This window comes from Pan troglodytes, chromosome 14 (genome assembly GCF_028858775.2).
Source record: "Pan troglodytes isolate AG18354 chromosome 14, NHGRI_mPanTro3-v2.0_pri, whole genome shotgun sequence".
NCBI classification, from domain to species: domain Eukaryota; kingdom Metazoa; phylum Chordata; class Mammalia; order Primates; family Hominidae; genus Pan; species Pan troglodytes.
Window position 1 is genome coordinate 17467775 of NC_072412.2, and position 15976 is coordinate 17483750.

The 15976-nt window shown below is 38.7% G+C and overlaps 1 protein-coding gene across 1 annotated transcript in view; it reads right to left on the reverse strand.

Moving 5' to 3' along the window:
- The window catches only part of LOC129136897 (ankyrin repeat domain-containing protein 30B-like), a 49335-nt gene extending 40387 nt beyond the window's left edge, over nt 1–8948 (reverse strand). The window contains 4 exon segments of the mRNA XM_063792167.1: nt 2310–2416; nt 4306–4479; nt 4638–4752; nt 8696–8948. Of these exon segments, the coding sequence (XP_063648237.1) occupies nt 2310–2416; nt 4306–4479; nt 4638–4752; nt 8696–8916 (617 nt within the window). The 5' untranslated portion in view covers nt 8917–8948.
- Nucleotides 8949–15976: the final 7028 nt, after the last annotated feature.

Sequence of the window (15976 nt, forward strand, 5' to 3'; positions counted from 1 at the left end):
AGCACATATTATTATTCTCCTTTTCACATAGAAAGTCATACTTGGTATTATGTAATGTTTGCAAGGTCACACCTATCAAGTGAGGAAGCTAGAAATTAAACTCAGTCTTGTGTGAATCAAAAGCCTATCTCTTTTCTCTTTATCACTCACCTATGGCTTAATTAACTAAAATATTAATCAGATTAAAGATGTCTTTCTTCCCTCTACCCATACAAATTAAAAATAAAAATACACTATGAAAAAAATGAAAAAAATAATAAATTCACAGTATCTGGTGATAGCAATTAATAGTCAGTCACATAGGGATAACCTAAAATTAATATGCTTCAAAGAAAACAACTTTATTAAAGCAAATAGTCGTCCTAAAGACAAAATGGTTTTAAACTCCTGTTTCTATTTAATATTGCTTTTTTTTTCCTTTGAGACAGAATCTCGCTCTATTACCCAGGCTGGAGTGTGGTAGCATGATCTCAGCTCACTGCAACCTCTGCCTTCTGGGTTCAAGTGATTCTCGTGCCTCAGTCCCCTGAGTAGCTGGGACTACAGGCATGCGCCACCATGGCAGTAATTTTTGTATTTTTAGTAGAGATGCGGTTTTACCATATTGGCTAGGCCGGTCTCAAACTCCTGGCCTCAAGTGATCCAACCACCTTGGCCTCCCAAACTGCTGGGATAACAGGCAACAACTACCATGCCCAGCAAATATTGCATTTTTTAAAAAGTGCATAAGGTGTAAAAATTAATTCAGGATGGATTAAAGACTTACATGTTAGACCTAAAACCATAAAAACCCTAGAAGAAAACCTAGGCAATACCATTCAGGACATAGGCATGGGCAAGGACTTCACATCTAAAACACCAAAAGCAATGGCAACAAAAGCCAAAATTGACAAATGGGATCTAATTAAACTAAAGAGCTTCTGAACAGCAAAAGAAACTGCCATCAGAGTGAACAGGCAACCTACAGAATGGGAGAAAATTTTTGCAACCTACTCATCTAACAAAGGGCTAATATCCAGAATCTACAATGAGCTCAAACAAATTTACAAGAAAAAAACAAACAACCCCATCAAAAAGTGGGCAAAGGGTATGAACAGACACTTCTCAAAAGAAGACATTTATGCAGCCAAAAGACACATGAAAAAATGCTCACCATCACTGGCCATCAGAGAAATGCAAATCAAAACCACAATGAGATACCATCTCACACCAGTTAGAATGGCGATCATTAAAAAGTCAGGAAACAACAGGTGCTGGAAAGGATGTGGAGAAATAGGAACACTTTTACACTGTTGGTGGGAATGCAAACTAGTTCAACCATTGTGGAAGTCGGTGTGGCGATTCCTCAGGGATCTAGAACTAGAAATAACATTTGACCCAGCCATCCCATTACTGGGTATATACCCAAAGGACTCTAAATCATGCTGCTATAAAGACACATGCGCACGTATGTTTATTGCAGCACTATTCACAATAGCAAAGACTTGGAACCAACCCAAATGTCCAACAATGATTGACTGGATTAAGAAAATGTGGCACATATACACCATGGAATACTATGCAGCCATACAAAATGATGAGTTCATGTCCTTTGTAGGAACATGGATGAAGCTGGAAACTATCATTCTCAGCAAACTATTGCAAGGACAAAAAACCAAACACCACATGTTCTCACTCATAGGTGGGAAGTGAACAGTGAGAACACATGGACACAGGAAGGGGAACATCACACACCAGGGACTGTTGAGGGGTGGGGGGGAAGGAAGGGGGAGGGATAGCATTAGGAGATATACCTAATGCTAAATGACGAGTTAATGGGTGCAGCACACCAACATGGCACACGTATACATATGTAACAAACCTGCACATTGTGCACATGTACCCTAAAACTTAAAAGTATAATAATAATAAAAAAGAAATTTAAAAAGTGTATAAAAAAGAGAAGTTAGAAAAATACTATAAAACTGTTAATAATTCAATATTGAATTATAAAGCAAACTAAAAAAGTTCATACTTCTTAAAACTGATGCAGAACCACATTAGCTAATAGAAAATAATGCAACCAAAATCATCAGATTACAAATAAGAATCAGTCAATATAATAAGAGAAGATAAGTCCTACTATATACTGTTTTTTATGTTGACGAGTCCAAATAATTGCTTTTCTTCTGATAATTTGTGTTGATATGTTTCACTATAATCTAATAATTTTAACAAAATGTTGTTAATTTAATATTTCTGACTTGAGCATTATTACTCTAGAACACTAGTCAAGTGTTTTTTAGTAAAAAAAAAAAGAACTACCATACCATTTAGACTCATTAAATGCGTTTGCATTTGCATTTTTTGTTAGTAAAAATTCCACAGTTTGCTTGCTTCTTTTCTGTATGGCCAGTAAAAGGGGTGTGAGGCTAGCCTGTAAAATAGCAGAACAATTTATAATTCATGAAATTACATATTTCTCAGCTGAACTGAATACCTTATATAATATCCTATTAATTTAAACACATAAAGTAGAAAGTAAATCAAGTAAATCAATAGCAGTCCCCTCTTTCTCCTTTTTCTGTGCTTTCCCATGCACTGCACCTTCCCTTGTAAATATTCAGCGTCTGCATCACCACATTAATTCTGGTTATCTCCAAAAATCATTATATTGTAATGATTTTATGGTTTCCCATCTAAACCAAGAGCTTCATGAGGGCAAGGGCTGTATCTTTTATCTCTATATCCTTAAACCCTAAGACATAGTAGTAAATACTTTGTTTTTGACTAAACGAGTAATCTATAATATTACTTCTAGAGCAGTGTTTCTTAAACTATATTCCAAAGAATAATTACCTTACCAGAAGCACTGTACCCCAACAGATTCCACCATTATCTATGTTCAAGAAATATTATAAAACTGTGAACTAAATGTCCATTATTCAATAAATGACTTGAACTTTGCCTAATACTTATTTGACAATATATTTTTGTGGCAGAGATTAACATTGGACAAATCAGAATTTCAGGGATACAGTTTTGAAAGCTTCCCAAGAAAAATGGAGATTTCCTGTAGGTGATACAAACTGTCTTGATTCTGTTCTATCAATAATCCCAAGATCCCAGATGCCAATGTCAGGCACTCCTGCTCTAAATGGGTCACTAAGGAAGTGGCTCTAAATCGAAAGAGATTGGCTTCAAATGAACTTTGACTGCTTATTATTAAATGGTCCATGAGGTTTCTCCTATTACAAGACAATAGAATTTTTTCTCGGCTATTAGAAATTCAGTATAAAAGTTTATTCTCAATTATAATGATAATCCTAGGATCCTAATGCATATCTACTTCTTTCAATGCAATAATCCATTTTTATTCTGGTTGCTATTGTAATTGCTACTTAATTTTTGGAAAAATATCAAAAATATGAATAAAATGGCTTATTAATGAAAGTTCTAACTCATCTATGTGGATTAGCATAACAGAAGCCCCTAAATCAATTGAATTTTAAGGGACAATTCTAAGAAGAAGGATATAATATTTTCTGCAATATGCATAACCTATTCAAATACAACCATGATTAATCTAAAAAGGCTTAAAGGCATTCTAATAAAAGATTATTATTTATGGTTTATATACAGAAAAATCATTGTTTAAAAAGTCTTCTAAATTCTAGAAGTCAACCCCAGTATTAATGAATTAATGTAAAATATAAACTATATATTATAAACAGCTATCAACTGTCTTGAATACCTTGAAACCTTTACCAAAATATACTATGAGAGAGGAATTGATAACTGAAATATTTACAGAGGCAAAAGAGGTAAGTTCAGTAAGTGATGTAACTAGGTGGGCACAGTGGCAAACTGGAAACATGCTTTGTGTAAAGCTAGAACGTCGTCTTAGCATACCAAACAGTCATATGTGCTCAAGAGACACCAGATTCCATCCTTTAAGAGGAAATCCAGATTTCTGCACGTCTCCTAAATTTTACATGTTGACTCAATTTACACAGGCAAATTTTGCTTTCCTGTAGTTTTACACTAATTGGAAAGAAAAAAAAAAAACTTGGGTAGGAAAGAATATTTGAAAAAGTTTTACCTTTAACAAATTCAAATATTTATCATAAATGCACAGAAAAGCCATACTCTCTAATAGTTCTTTTAAAAAATTAATATTTAAGGTTAAATCTTAGACAATTAAGTTCTTTCAAATTATTTTCACTCAAGGAATGTTTGTGTTTCCAAATATAAAAGCCTTACATATGTTAACATTAAAACAAATGGATTTCAAATATTTTGAAAATAACATTGGTTAATGTCTACCTTGTTTTGCACCTCGATGACTGCACCATAGGACAGCAGTGTTGCCACCATTAACAAATTCTCACTATAAACGGCATAATGGAGAGCCGTGTTGCCATACACATCTACATAATTTAGATCAGCACCAGCATCTATGAGAATATTTGCACAAGTCTCCCTCTCGCATTGTAGAGCCTGTCAGTATTAAAGCAAGAAGTACATTATAAATTATAGGAAATCAAAATAAGTATTCCACAGGTTTCACAAACTAGTTGTATTTCAACTAAATTCATTTTTATTCTATGTATTTAAACCAAATCCATCTCCCGCTGAAAAAACTGGCTACTATTTACCTTCATCAGAGGTGTCCTCCCTTCGCCATCAGGGACATTAAGCTGGCACTTTCTGTCTACCAGAAATGTTACTACTTCTGCATGGCCATTGACACAGGCCCAGTGTAGAGCAGTCCTACGAGAGTGAGAGGACTTTTAGGCAAAGTATAGCCCACTGTCTCAAAACATACAACGATTTAGGTAATTGTAAACATTAAATACCATGCTCTTTCTCTGCCTTCAAAACAAATATTTAATATTCTCCTGAAGAAAGTACAACATTCGTTCTCTTATTACTCACCGCATTAATGAAAGAGTGGCCTGTTTGAATACAAAGAGCTTGGCCTTTGGATTCAGTTCAACTTGAGCTTGAATATTACTTTAAGGTCTTTCACTTTCTAGCTGTCACTTAAACTTTCTGCACCTCGATTTTCTCATCAATAAAATGGAGATGAATACAGCAGTTATCTCACAGGACATCACTGTGATGCCTCATTGAGAATCTATGCAAAGTATTTTGGAGAGTTCCTAGTACATGTAACAGCTAAGTAATTGTTAGATATTATAATTATTACTACTACTTAATAAAGAAAACTTTTTAAGTAAAATGGTGCAATTATGCCTACTTCGTGGTGTGTTTTAAAGGTTAGAGATAACACAGTATTTTAATGATTCTAAGATGCTCAATTGCTCATATTTTAACATCTCTGACATTGAAATGCCATTTATAATTCATTATTTATTACAACTATATTTGGCAGAAATTTAAACAATCTTTAATTGGTGCATAAAATAAAGAGGCATCACACAATTCACAGTGTCTTCCAAGAAGTGGAATACGGTATATACAACAGGACGATGGCAGTCCTAGTCACAGGATTAACACTGAAAGAAATTTTAGCTTTTTAGAGGACTACACAATAGGAGAGTTGAAATAAAAACAACAAATTGTTAAAACAAACTGCTTCTTCAAGATTTTAAAAACTTCAAGCCAAAGAAAACTTTGGATTCAAATAAATAGGTATGGCTCATTTTATTCCACATTTAGATTTACAGAATGTATGGAAATTCATATTTAGATTTATAGAATGCATGTAAATTAGGTATTTTTGATGATTAATATTACTATTTAGAGCTGTTATAAATTTCCAAAATCCTGGTTGGTAGTTATCTTTTACTCGTTTCTCACTTCAGAAGTGTTTTTGTTTGAAAGATGAGAGGAAAAGCTTAATTGAGATTCAGTCCTAATACTCCAATTTTAAATCTCTCACTTTGCTCAGGCTGAGCAGGTAAACATGAAATTTTTAAGGATGAAAAGGTCTTGAGAGTTAATAGAATGTATCTTCTACATAATAGGCATCCAGCTTACACATGTGATAAATGGATTAAAAGAAAGGATAAATACAGTTGGGAAGTACAATATCTTAAAAAACTGCTATAAATAAAGCACTTATATTTGTCATTTTATTTTTCTAATAATAAAACTACACTAAAATGATTAATCTATAGTTATTGTACTATATATAATATATATAATATATATATATATTATATATTATATATATATAATAAAAATGTGTTTAATAAAATGTATATGTAAATCAATAAGCAGAGATAAAAAGATTCTCTTCTGAAGATGCTAAAAGTTCACAGAATATACAAATGCACAAAAAAAAAAATATAGAAAGTGAGAAATTATTTTCATCTGTGCAAAATACATATTGCTGCTCTTCCCAAAAATTATTTCATTAATAATAAACGTTTACTAATAGCATCGTACATGTTCAATGCAGAAATCAAAGATAATAAAAAGGAAAAACATTTTATATTAAAACAAGTATCCTCAAATAGCAAATTTTATCATATTTTGGACATAATTCCAGATAACACAAGACCATAGTCTGTATGTATAGTCAAACTGAATTTTACCCTCACTTGGTACACCAAAATACATTTTCAAATGTCAACATACTTCTGTATATGTTTCTACGTTGAGTGGTCACATATTATCCCATGCTGTAAACTCACTGAAATGTATTTATAAAAGCCATTAAATGGATTCTTTTTAATACATTGATATTTTAAGCAGTGCTCAGAAAAGAAATTGTGTGTATGTTGCATTATTTTCTAAAAATATTTTAGTATAATAGAATGGATCACTAATGGGCATATACAATTTTTTAAATATGGTACTTACCATCAAATTGTTTATTTGAAAACTCACCTGCAACTTACACTTTAAGGAGTACTATAAATATCACTGCTTTTTATCCTCACAAACTTTGTGGATAGAAAACAGTATTTGCTTCCTCTTTTAACTTAAATGCCTTCTCTAACCAGGAACACTAATATTGTTTCCTGTATGCATAGGTTACTTGCAGATCTTAAAAAAGGACTTTGCCCAGTTTTAAATTAGAGGCCAAGTACTTTTTTAGATCTGCAATTTAGATCTCTAACTTAAATTGCCCAATTTTAAATTAGAGGGTTTTCTATTGATTTGAGTGAATTCTCTATAAAAGGAAGATTTTTAATTCTAATATGTATACACACACATACATGAGTAGTAAATATTTTACAAGTATGCTGCCTTTTATTTTTTCTCATATGCAGGGCGATTTAATTTTTGTTTTACTAAATGACTCTTCAGAATGCTTGCTTCTGAGCTTCTTAGAAAGGTTTTGTCAACATAAAAATGTATCTGTGTAAATAGGCATTTATGTTTTTTCTGGTATTTTTATCTTTTTGTATATTAAAAATTTTTAATCTATATTCCATCAGGAACTTATTTTGTGCCATAAAAATCTAGTTTTCTCCAAAAAGCAGGCATTTCACTTATGAAACTAATTCTTTTCCTAATAATTCATATTCCTAAAAGAATTATGAAACTAATTCTTTTCCACAAGGATAATGATCCTTGTGATCATTATCAAGTTCTAAATTCTTACATATGTTTGGGTGTTTCTGGATTTTCTATTCTGTTGTATTCATTTACCTGTCTTTTCAGCTGTTAGCAAACAATCTGTGATTTTTTTTTTTTTTTTTTTTTTTTGAGACAGAGTCTCACTCTGTCACCTAGGCTGGATTGCAATGGTGGGATCTCGGCTCACTGCAACCTCCACCTACCAGGTTGAAGCAATTCTCCCGCCTCAGCCTCCCAAGTAGCTGGGATTACAGGCACCCGACATCAGGCCCAGCTAATTGTTGTATTTTTGTAGAGACGGTGTTTCACCATATTGGCCAGGCTGGTCTTGAACTCCTGACCTCAGATGATCCACCCGCCTCGGCCGCCCAAAGTGCTGGGATTACAGGCGTGAGCCACCGCTCCTGGCCCATTTTGTGCAAATTAATAGCGCATTTTGATATCTAGAAGGGCAAGACTTTTCTACTCCATTACAAAATATTTAAAATGTCATCACAACAGTAAAAGCCTGTGTAATTTTAAAAATGTTAAAACATTAATAGCTTTATTTGGTTTATGTAAAACTGGTAAGTCGCATCTTGAGAAAAATGAGTCTTCTTAAATTCAAGAACATAAACCATCTTCCCACCTCGAAGTTTCCTTCTAAGGTCCCTCAGCAAAGAACATATTTACATAGACATTCATTGATATCAAAATGGACATTGGACTTTATCCAAAGAATTTTTAGCCAAGAAGGTCATATATTATGGGAATTATTTCATTATGCACCATTTCATAGTGTATCTAACATTATCTTTTAAAACCTGTACATTAAAAGTAAAACCCTGTATGTACTTAATTTTGTGAGTTTAATCACTTTAAAATTTTCTACACAGTGCTTTGTGAGGGGAACTGGAAGTGAAGGAGAAAGCAGCTAAAGCTTGGGGTTGATTTTAAGGTGGCCTGGGCCCTCTGCCCTGCAGGGCGCCCCCATCCCAGGCCTGGGGGGCCTGACCGGGAAGAAGGCCAAGACCTCGGGGCCCAGGACGGCCGCCCCATCGCCCGCCACTCCTGCACCTGCTCCCCTCGTCCCCAGGACCCCCAGCCCCCACTCTGAAGGGGCGATCCTCCCACAGCCGCCTCCTCCTCCTGCAGCCCCGGCTCAGGCAGGGCCTGGTACCTCTTCTTCATATCTCTTTTGTTCAGGTTGACGGGCTTCTTCCCTACTGTCATCTTCTCCAGCTTCCGGACTTGGCCCCGGGAGGCAGCTGTATGGATCTTCCCTAGATCCCCGAAGTAGATGGTCCCGTAGTCCTTCTCAGTGTACACCAGTTCGCTGAAGGGGTTCGGGGGCTCCGGGCCCCGCACGCCCTTGCCAGCGGCAGCTAAGAGCCTCTTCATGGCTGCAGCCCCCTGCTAGAGAGAGCCCGCGCCTCCCGCTCGCCCTTCCCCAGCCCCTACCCCTCGCCCTCGCTTCCCGCTTACCCTTCCCCAGCACCCGCCCCCGGCTCGCACTCGCCCGTCTTCAGTTCCCGCACCCGCCCCAACACCAGCAGAAATTTCTGTATCGCCAAGCTCTTGAACACTCCGGCCTCTGTCGGGAGAAATTCTGAGCAGAGCCGTTAGCTGCTCTAACGTTAGAGCGTTACAGCAGCAGCTCACGCGCAGCTCAGCAGGCTGAGGAGACACGCGCCCTGGCCGCGCTCCACCGGGCACCGCGTGCAGGTGGCACCGGCCGCTGGAGGCGCTGCCGGGCTGGCGGGCCTCCCTGGAGCGGAACGTGTGGGGCGCCCTGCAACACGGCCTGCTTGACATGGCCGCCCCTGGCCCCTCCCCGACCCGCGATCCAGGAGCTGGACCCTGGTACTGGGCACCGTGCAGCCTCCAGGGCGGCGCTGAGCGTCGATTCCCGCCCTCCTGCAGCTGGGGACCGACCCCCTCACTTAGGCGCCCTGGAAGCTTCTGGCCCAAGTATCCGCCCTGCGGGTGGCACTGACAGGGTCCGGGTTGGAGCCCCCGCTGCCGCGTGCCACGTTCAGGTGGGAGCTGCACCTGAGTCCACGGTGGAGGCTGCAGGGCTGGGCCCAGACCGCTGAGGGTCGCCGAGTGCACCGCCTTTCCACCCTGGGCTCTGCTCTTCCTTGGCCCGCGCTGGCAGCGCGACCTCTGGGCCCTGTATAGCTGCCAGGATGAGGCTTTGCGGCAGGTTCCCGCCCTCACACAGCTGAGGTCCCACCGCCTGATTTAGGCGCAGTGGCGGCGTCCGACCCTGGGGTTCGCCGCTGCTGGTGGCACGGACAGGTTCTGGGGTTGCCACCGCTGCTGCCACTACAGGCATGAACCACCGTGCCAGGATGTAATCTTTTTTTCTTGAGACGGAGTTTGGCTCTTGACGCCCAGGCTACAGTGCAATGGTGCGATCTCGGCTCACTGCAACAACCTCCGCCTCCCAGGTTCAAGCGATTCTCCTGCCTCAGCCTCTTGAGTAGCCGGGATTACAGGTATGTGCCACCATGCTGGCTAATTTTTTTTTTTTTTTTTTTTTTTTTTTTTTTTTTTTTAGTAGAGATGGGGTTTCTCCATGTTGGTCAGGCTGGTCTCGGCAACTCCCGACCTCAGGTGATTCGCCTGCCCCGGCCTCTGAAAATGCTGGGATTTCAGGCGTGAGCCACCGCGCCTGGCCGGTTACTTTGTAGGTTACTTTGTACTTTAAGTAACATGGACGCAGGCCGGTCGCGGTGACTCTGGCCTGTAATCCCAGCATTTTGGGAGGCCGAGTCCGGTGGATCACCTGAGATCGAGGTGGAGACCTGCCTGGCCAACATGGAGTGAAACCCCGTCTCTACCACACATACAAAAATTAGCATGTTGCCTGGTGCCGTGGCTCAAGCCTGTAATCCCAGCACTTTGGGAGGTTGAAGCGGGCAGATCACCTGAGGTCAGGAGTTGGAGACCAGCCTGGCCAACATGGTGAAACCCTGTCTTTACTAAAAATAGCTGGGCGTGGTGGTGTGCGCCTGTAATCCCAGCTACTAGGGAGACTGAGGCAGGGAGCATCACTAGAACCTGAGAGGCAGAGGTTGCAGTGAGACGAGATCAAGCCCTTGCCCTCCAGACTGGGCGACAGAGCGAGATTCCGTCTCAAGAACAAAGTCCAACTAAAAATAAAAAACAAATAAAAAATAAACAGTCTAACAAGTTGTAGAGACTACATTTCATTAACTTACTCTGTTTTCTTTGTTAGTTTACACTAAATAAAATTTCATTGTTATTTATTCCAGAATAGGCTAGAAAGGTATAATGGGCTCTTTTTTCCATTGAAGATGAAAAACAGGAATGATTATTCTTGGCTATTCAGAGGTCCTTGAAGGTCCTTGGATCTTCACAAAGGAACTCACAATTTCTGTTCTTCTGACTTTTATCCCTAGTGAATTGACGGAGTCTCGCTCTGTCGCCCAGGCTGGAGTGCAGTGGCTTGATCTTGGCTCACTGCAAGCTGCACTTCCTGGGTTCACGCCATTCATTCTCCTGCCTCAGCCTCCCGAGTAGCTGGGACTACATGTGCCTGCCACCACGCCCAGCTAATTTTTTGTATTTTTAGTAGAGACGGAGTTTCACCGTGTTAGCCAGGATGGTCTCGATTTCCTGACCTTGTGATCCACCCGCCTCAACCTCACCAAGTGCTAGGATTACAGGTGTGAGCCACCGCACCCGACCAGGGGTATTTATAGTCTTATTGATCCCAGTTCATGTGATTATTCATATGATTTGCCATCAGAGTTATTCCATAATAGGCAGAATATTTACCACATTACCTTTCTAAAATCTAAATATTTTCGGATTGTAATTTCAAAGAAATCTGACTTGGGAAATCTGATTCTAAGGAATTCGGATAAGCTATTGGAAAATATCACAAATGACAAAAATTTTGCATTGAAATTGTTGATAAATTTAAATCACTTTGCAGCTGAGCGTGGTGGTTCACACCTGTAATCCCAGCACATTGGGAGGCCGAGGCGGGTGGATCACGAGGTCAAGAGATGGAAACCATCGTGGCCAACATGGTGAAACCCCGTCTCTACTAAATATACAAAAAATTAGCAGGGCGTGGTGGCGCGTGCCTGTAGTCCCAGCTACTCGAGAGGCTGAGGCAGGAGAATTGCTTGAACCCAGGAGGCGAAGGTTGCAGCAAGCCGAGATCGCACCACTGCACTCCAGCCTGGTGACAGAGTGAGACTCCGTCTCAAAAAAAAAAAAAAATTCAATTACTTTGTGTATATAAGGGTCTAATTTTTAAAAAATTGTAAAATGTCCTATACCTTCATTAGTATTACTTATTTGTTCTTATCACTCCATCAATGTGCGGCGTAAATAAAATTTGTTAAGTTAAAACTTTCGGTGTACTTTCATTCATTTATTTATTTATTTAGAGACAGAGTTTCACTCTACCATCCAGGCTGGAGTATAGTGGCGTGATCTCGACTCACTGCCACCTCCGCCTCCCAGGCTCAAGTGATTCTCGTGCGGCAGCCTTCCAAGTAGCCGGAACTACAGGCATGCGCCACCATGCCTGGCTAATTTTTAAAAGTCCTATATCATATAAGAACATTAGAGTTCTGGGATTATTTTTTGTTTTTGTTTAAGAGACAGGGTCTCACTGTATTACGCAGGCTGGGGTGCAGTGATGTGATCATAGCTCCCTGTAGCCTGGAACTCCTGGCAAAAGCAATTCTCCCACCTCAGCCTCCCCAGTAGCTGGGACTACAGGTGCTTGCCACAATGCCCATCTAGTTTTTAAATTTTCTGTAGAGATAGGTCTCACTATGTTGCCCAGTCTGGTTTCAAACTTCTGGCCTCAAGGGATCCTCCCCACTTGGCTTCCCAAAGTGCTAGGATTACAGGTGTAAGTCACCATGCCGGGACAAGAACATGAGACTTCTCTTGCCATTTTTTTATATCTAAGTGGAATAGCATAGTATTATGTGTCAGTGTTGAATTATTTTAAAATATTATGCACTGAAACATGCTAATAATCTGGGTCAGTTTCTATCTTGACCTAGGTTTAAACATATTAGCTAACATGAGGGGCCCAACATTAATAATGATTCCATACCATCTCCTTATTTATTTATTTATTTATTTATTGAGACAGAGTTTTGATCTCTTGCAAAGGTTGAAGTGCAGTAGCACGATCTTGGCTCACTGCAACCTCCACCTCCTGTGTTCAAGTGATTCTCCTGCCTTAGCCTCCCGAGTAGCTAGGATTACACCCACCACCACAACCAGCTAACTTTTGTATTTTTAGTAAAGATGGAGTTTCACCAGGTTGGCCAGGTTGGTCTTGAACTCCTGATCTCAAGTGATCTGCGGCCTTGGCCTCCCAAAGTGTTGTTATTACAGGTGTGAGCCACTGCCCCCAGCCACCATTTCCTTTCATTAAAAATATGTGAGATGAAAGTAATTTGAGGGCAGTTATTTTCATATAGAGTCATTTTATCAAACAGGGATTAATATTAATGACTAGTATTAATATTTATTTTATCTAAAATTATGTCTGATTTTTCTAAATTCTCTGACTCACTAATGTTAAACATTAGGTTTAATACAAATAATTAGGTCTGTGTGGAGGCACTACGTAAATAAAATTGTTTTTAACATTTTGTAAGGTCTGCTGCTTTACAAGTCTTATTATCTTTGCTCCATTTTTAATACCAAAATTTTAACTGTGATAATTAGGCTGGAGACACCAAATCAAGGATATGTTTACATAATCACTCTCAAGGATCTCAAGGGTCATTTTCTGGTTACATTATGAAAATTGTAAAAGGAATCCAGTATATATTCCAGATAATAGCTCTTGATAAATCATATACATCTATATAATAGCTATAGATATAGTTTAAGATTTAGATCTAGATATATTCAGCAACTCTGTAATTTATCGAAAGGTTTTGGTTAAAATGTAAGACATTCCTCAATGTAGAATTAGTTCTAAAAAATTGGTTGCAATGAAGAATGTTAACAACTTACCTTCCTGTTTTCTCTGAATATGGAACAATTCGAGATAGACATGGAAGTAAAGCATAATGAACTTTGGGAGGCCGAGGTGGGCAGATCATGAGCTCAGGAGATCAAGACCATTCTGGCTAACACGGTGAAACCCCGTCTCTACTAAAAATATAAAAAAATTAGCTGGGCGTGGTGGCGGGCGCCTATAGTCCCAGCTACTCGGGAGGCTGAGGCAGGAGAATGGCGTGAACCCGGGAGGCGGAGCTTGCAGTGAGCCGAGATCGCGCCACGGCACTCCAGCCTGGGCTACAGAGCCAGACTCCTCCGTCTCAAAAAAAAAAAAACAAAAAACAGAAGTAAAGCATAATGAAATAAACATGTGATCTCTGTAGCTCATGGTGTTGTTGGCGTGGTGCTTAGCAACAGGGATTTTCCTACACTACACTCCAGTACAGAGCACAGAGCAGAAACTTTATCGCTAAATTTACCGCACAGCAGAGGCAGAACAGAATTCATTTTCACTGCAGGCTGGGACATCCTAAAGAGAAAAAACGTGGAATGGGTGATATGAGCTACCCTAGTTTATTTCTTTCTTCCAATATCTCCAGTCACCTCCACTATTGATCTAGTGAACACAGGCGCAGGAACAGTGCCCTAAACCACATTCGATGTCCTTCAATATCTTTGTCAGTCGAAATTCAAAGGAAATATTTTAACTCAAGTAAAAAGAAGACTACAAAAGAAAGATAACCCACATGGGGATAGCAGAATTTTTTGTTTTTGTTTTAAAATCTCTTGTTTTGGCCACAGGCACTCTGAGCTAGAAGAAAATATTTAGGAGAAGGATGAGAAATCCTTCTGTATTGAATAAGGGAATTACTTCCAGATGGCAGTGGTATAAATCTACCATGATAACAACTATATATATATATATATATATATAAAATGAAATATGTTTATAGAAAATGTCTGGAATCTTTTTATAGTCTACAGTCCTTCTCAATGGCCTTAATTTGCACAAATAGCCTCAAACTATTTTATTTAATTAAAAACTGCAAGAGATTAACATTTTCTCCTCATAAGGTCCAGTCAAGTATTTTTCTTTTGAATGAAGAAAAGAATAATACATTGCCTGTAAAAAATTAATTCTTTGATTTAGTAGTTAGCAGTGAACAGTTGATATGGTTTGGATGTTTTATCCCCTCCAAGTCTCATATTAAAATGTGACCTGTATTGTCGGATATGGGGCCTAGTGGGAGGTATTAGGTCATGGGGGCAAATCCCTCATGAATGGTTTGGTTCCCTCCCCTGGGTAATGAGTGGTAAAGAGTTTACAGGAGATCTAGTTGTTTAAAAGAGTGTGGCACCTTCCCTCTCTCTCTTGCTCCCTCTCGTGCCCTATGACACGCTGGCTCCCCTTCAAATTCTGCCATGATTGTAATCTTCCTGAGGGCCTCACCACAAGCAGATGCTGACACTATGCATTGTGTACAATCTGCAGAACCAAGGGCCAAATAAATCTATTTTCTTTATAAATGACCCAGTCTTAGGTATTTGTTTTACAACAACACAAACACACTAACACGCTGGTGAAAATCAACTTAAATACTTAAATACAGATAATAATATAAATTTAAAATGCAAACTAAGAGTTGTAAAATTTATATTTCCCCTTCAAAAATTAGCATTCTAAATTCTCTCCTTACTACTTGTTTTGCTTTATACACTTCCAACTTCCTATGCTCAAGTTTTCAGAAGACATTGAAGAACATCACATCATTAGAGAGAAGAAAAGGAAAAATTGGCTACAAAAATTAACCATACAATGTATTGAATTAATAGAGTTTTGCTGAACAATTTTTGTTAATGGAGTTTATATTTTTAGGTATAAATATTTTTCTGCATGATATATTTAGACAAAGTTTTTTTTAATATAGGATATTTGCAGCAAATGGTCCAAAGGAGCCCAGTTATTAAACAAAACACAAATATAAATTGATTACAATATATCAAATATGCCTTAATAATTATTTTGGGTAGCTATAAAAAGTAGAGTTACAAGATTGAGAGGTACTTTGTCTTCTGTGAAGGCTTTAAAAACATGAAGCTACATTTCCCACCATCAAAGATTTACGTGTAAGAGATTTGTCTTCATTTTGTTTTAATTAGACCAAACGATTTGCCCATGGGGCATCTAAACTCAGAATGAGTTTGACATCACAACACAGTCTATATTCTCTGAGGAAAAATGAAAGGAAACTAAAGGATTTTATTTTTCAGACATCAAATCACAAAACAAAACAGTCCAATTTTCTTTGGGTTCTCCGTGGTACATTTATGTCTTCAGGATTTTAAAAAACCACACCGTTTTGCATGCTTAAAAATAAAATATTCGGTTCAAGAGTTCATGTTTGTAACATCTTGGCAATTTTTCTTTAAATCTCTAGGTCTA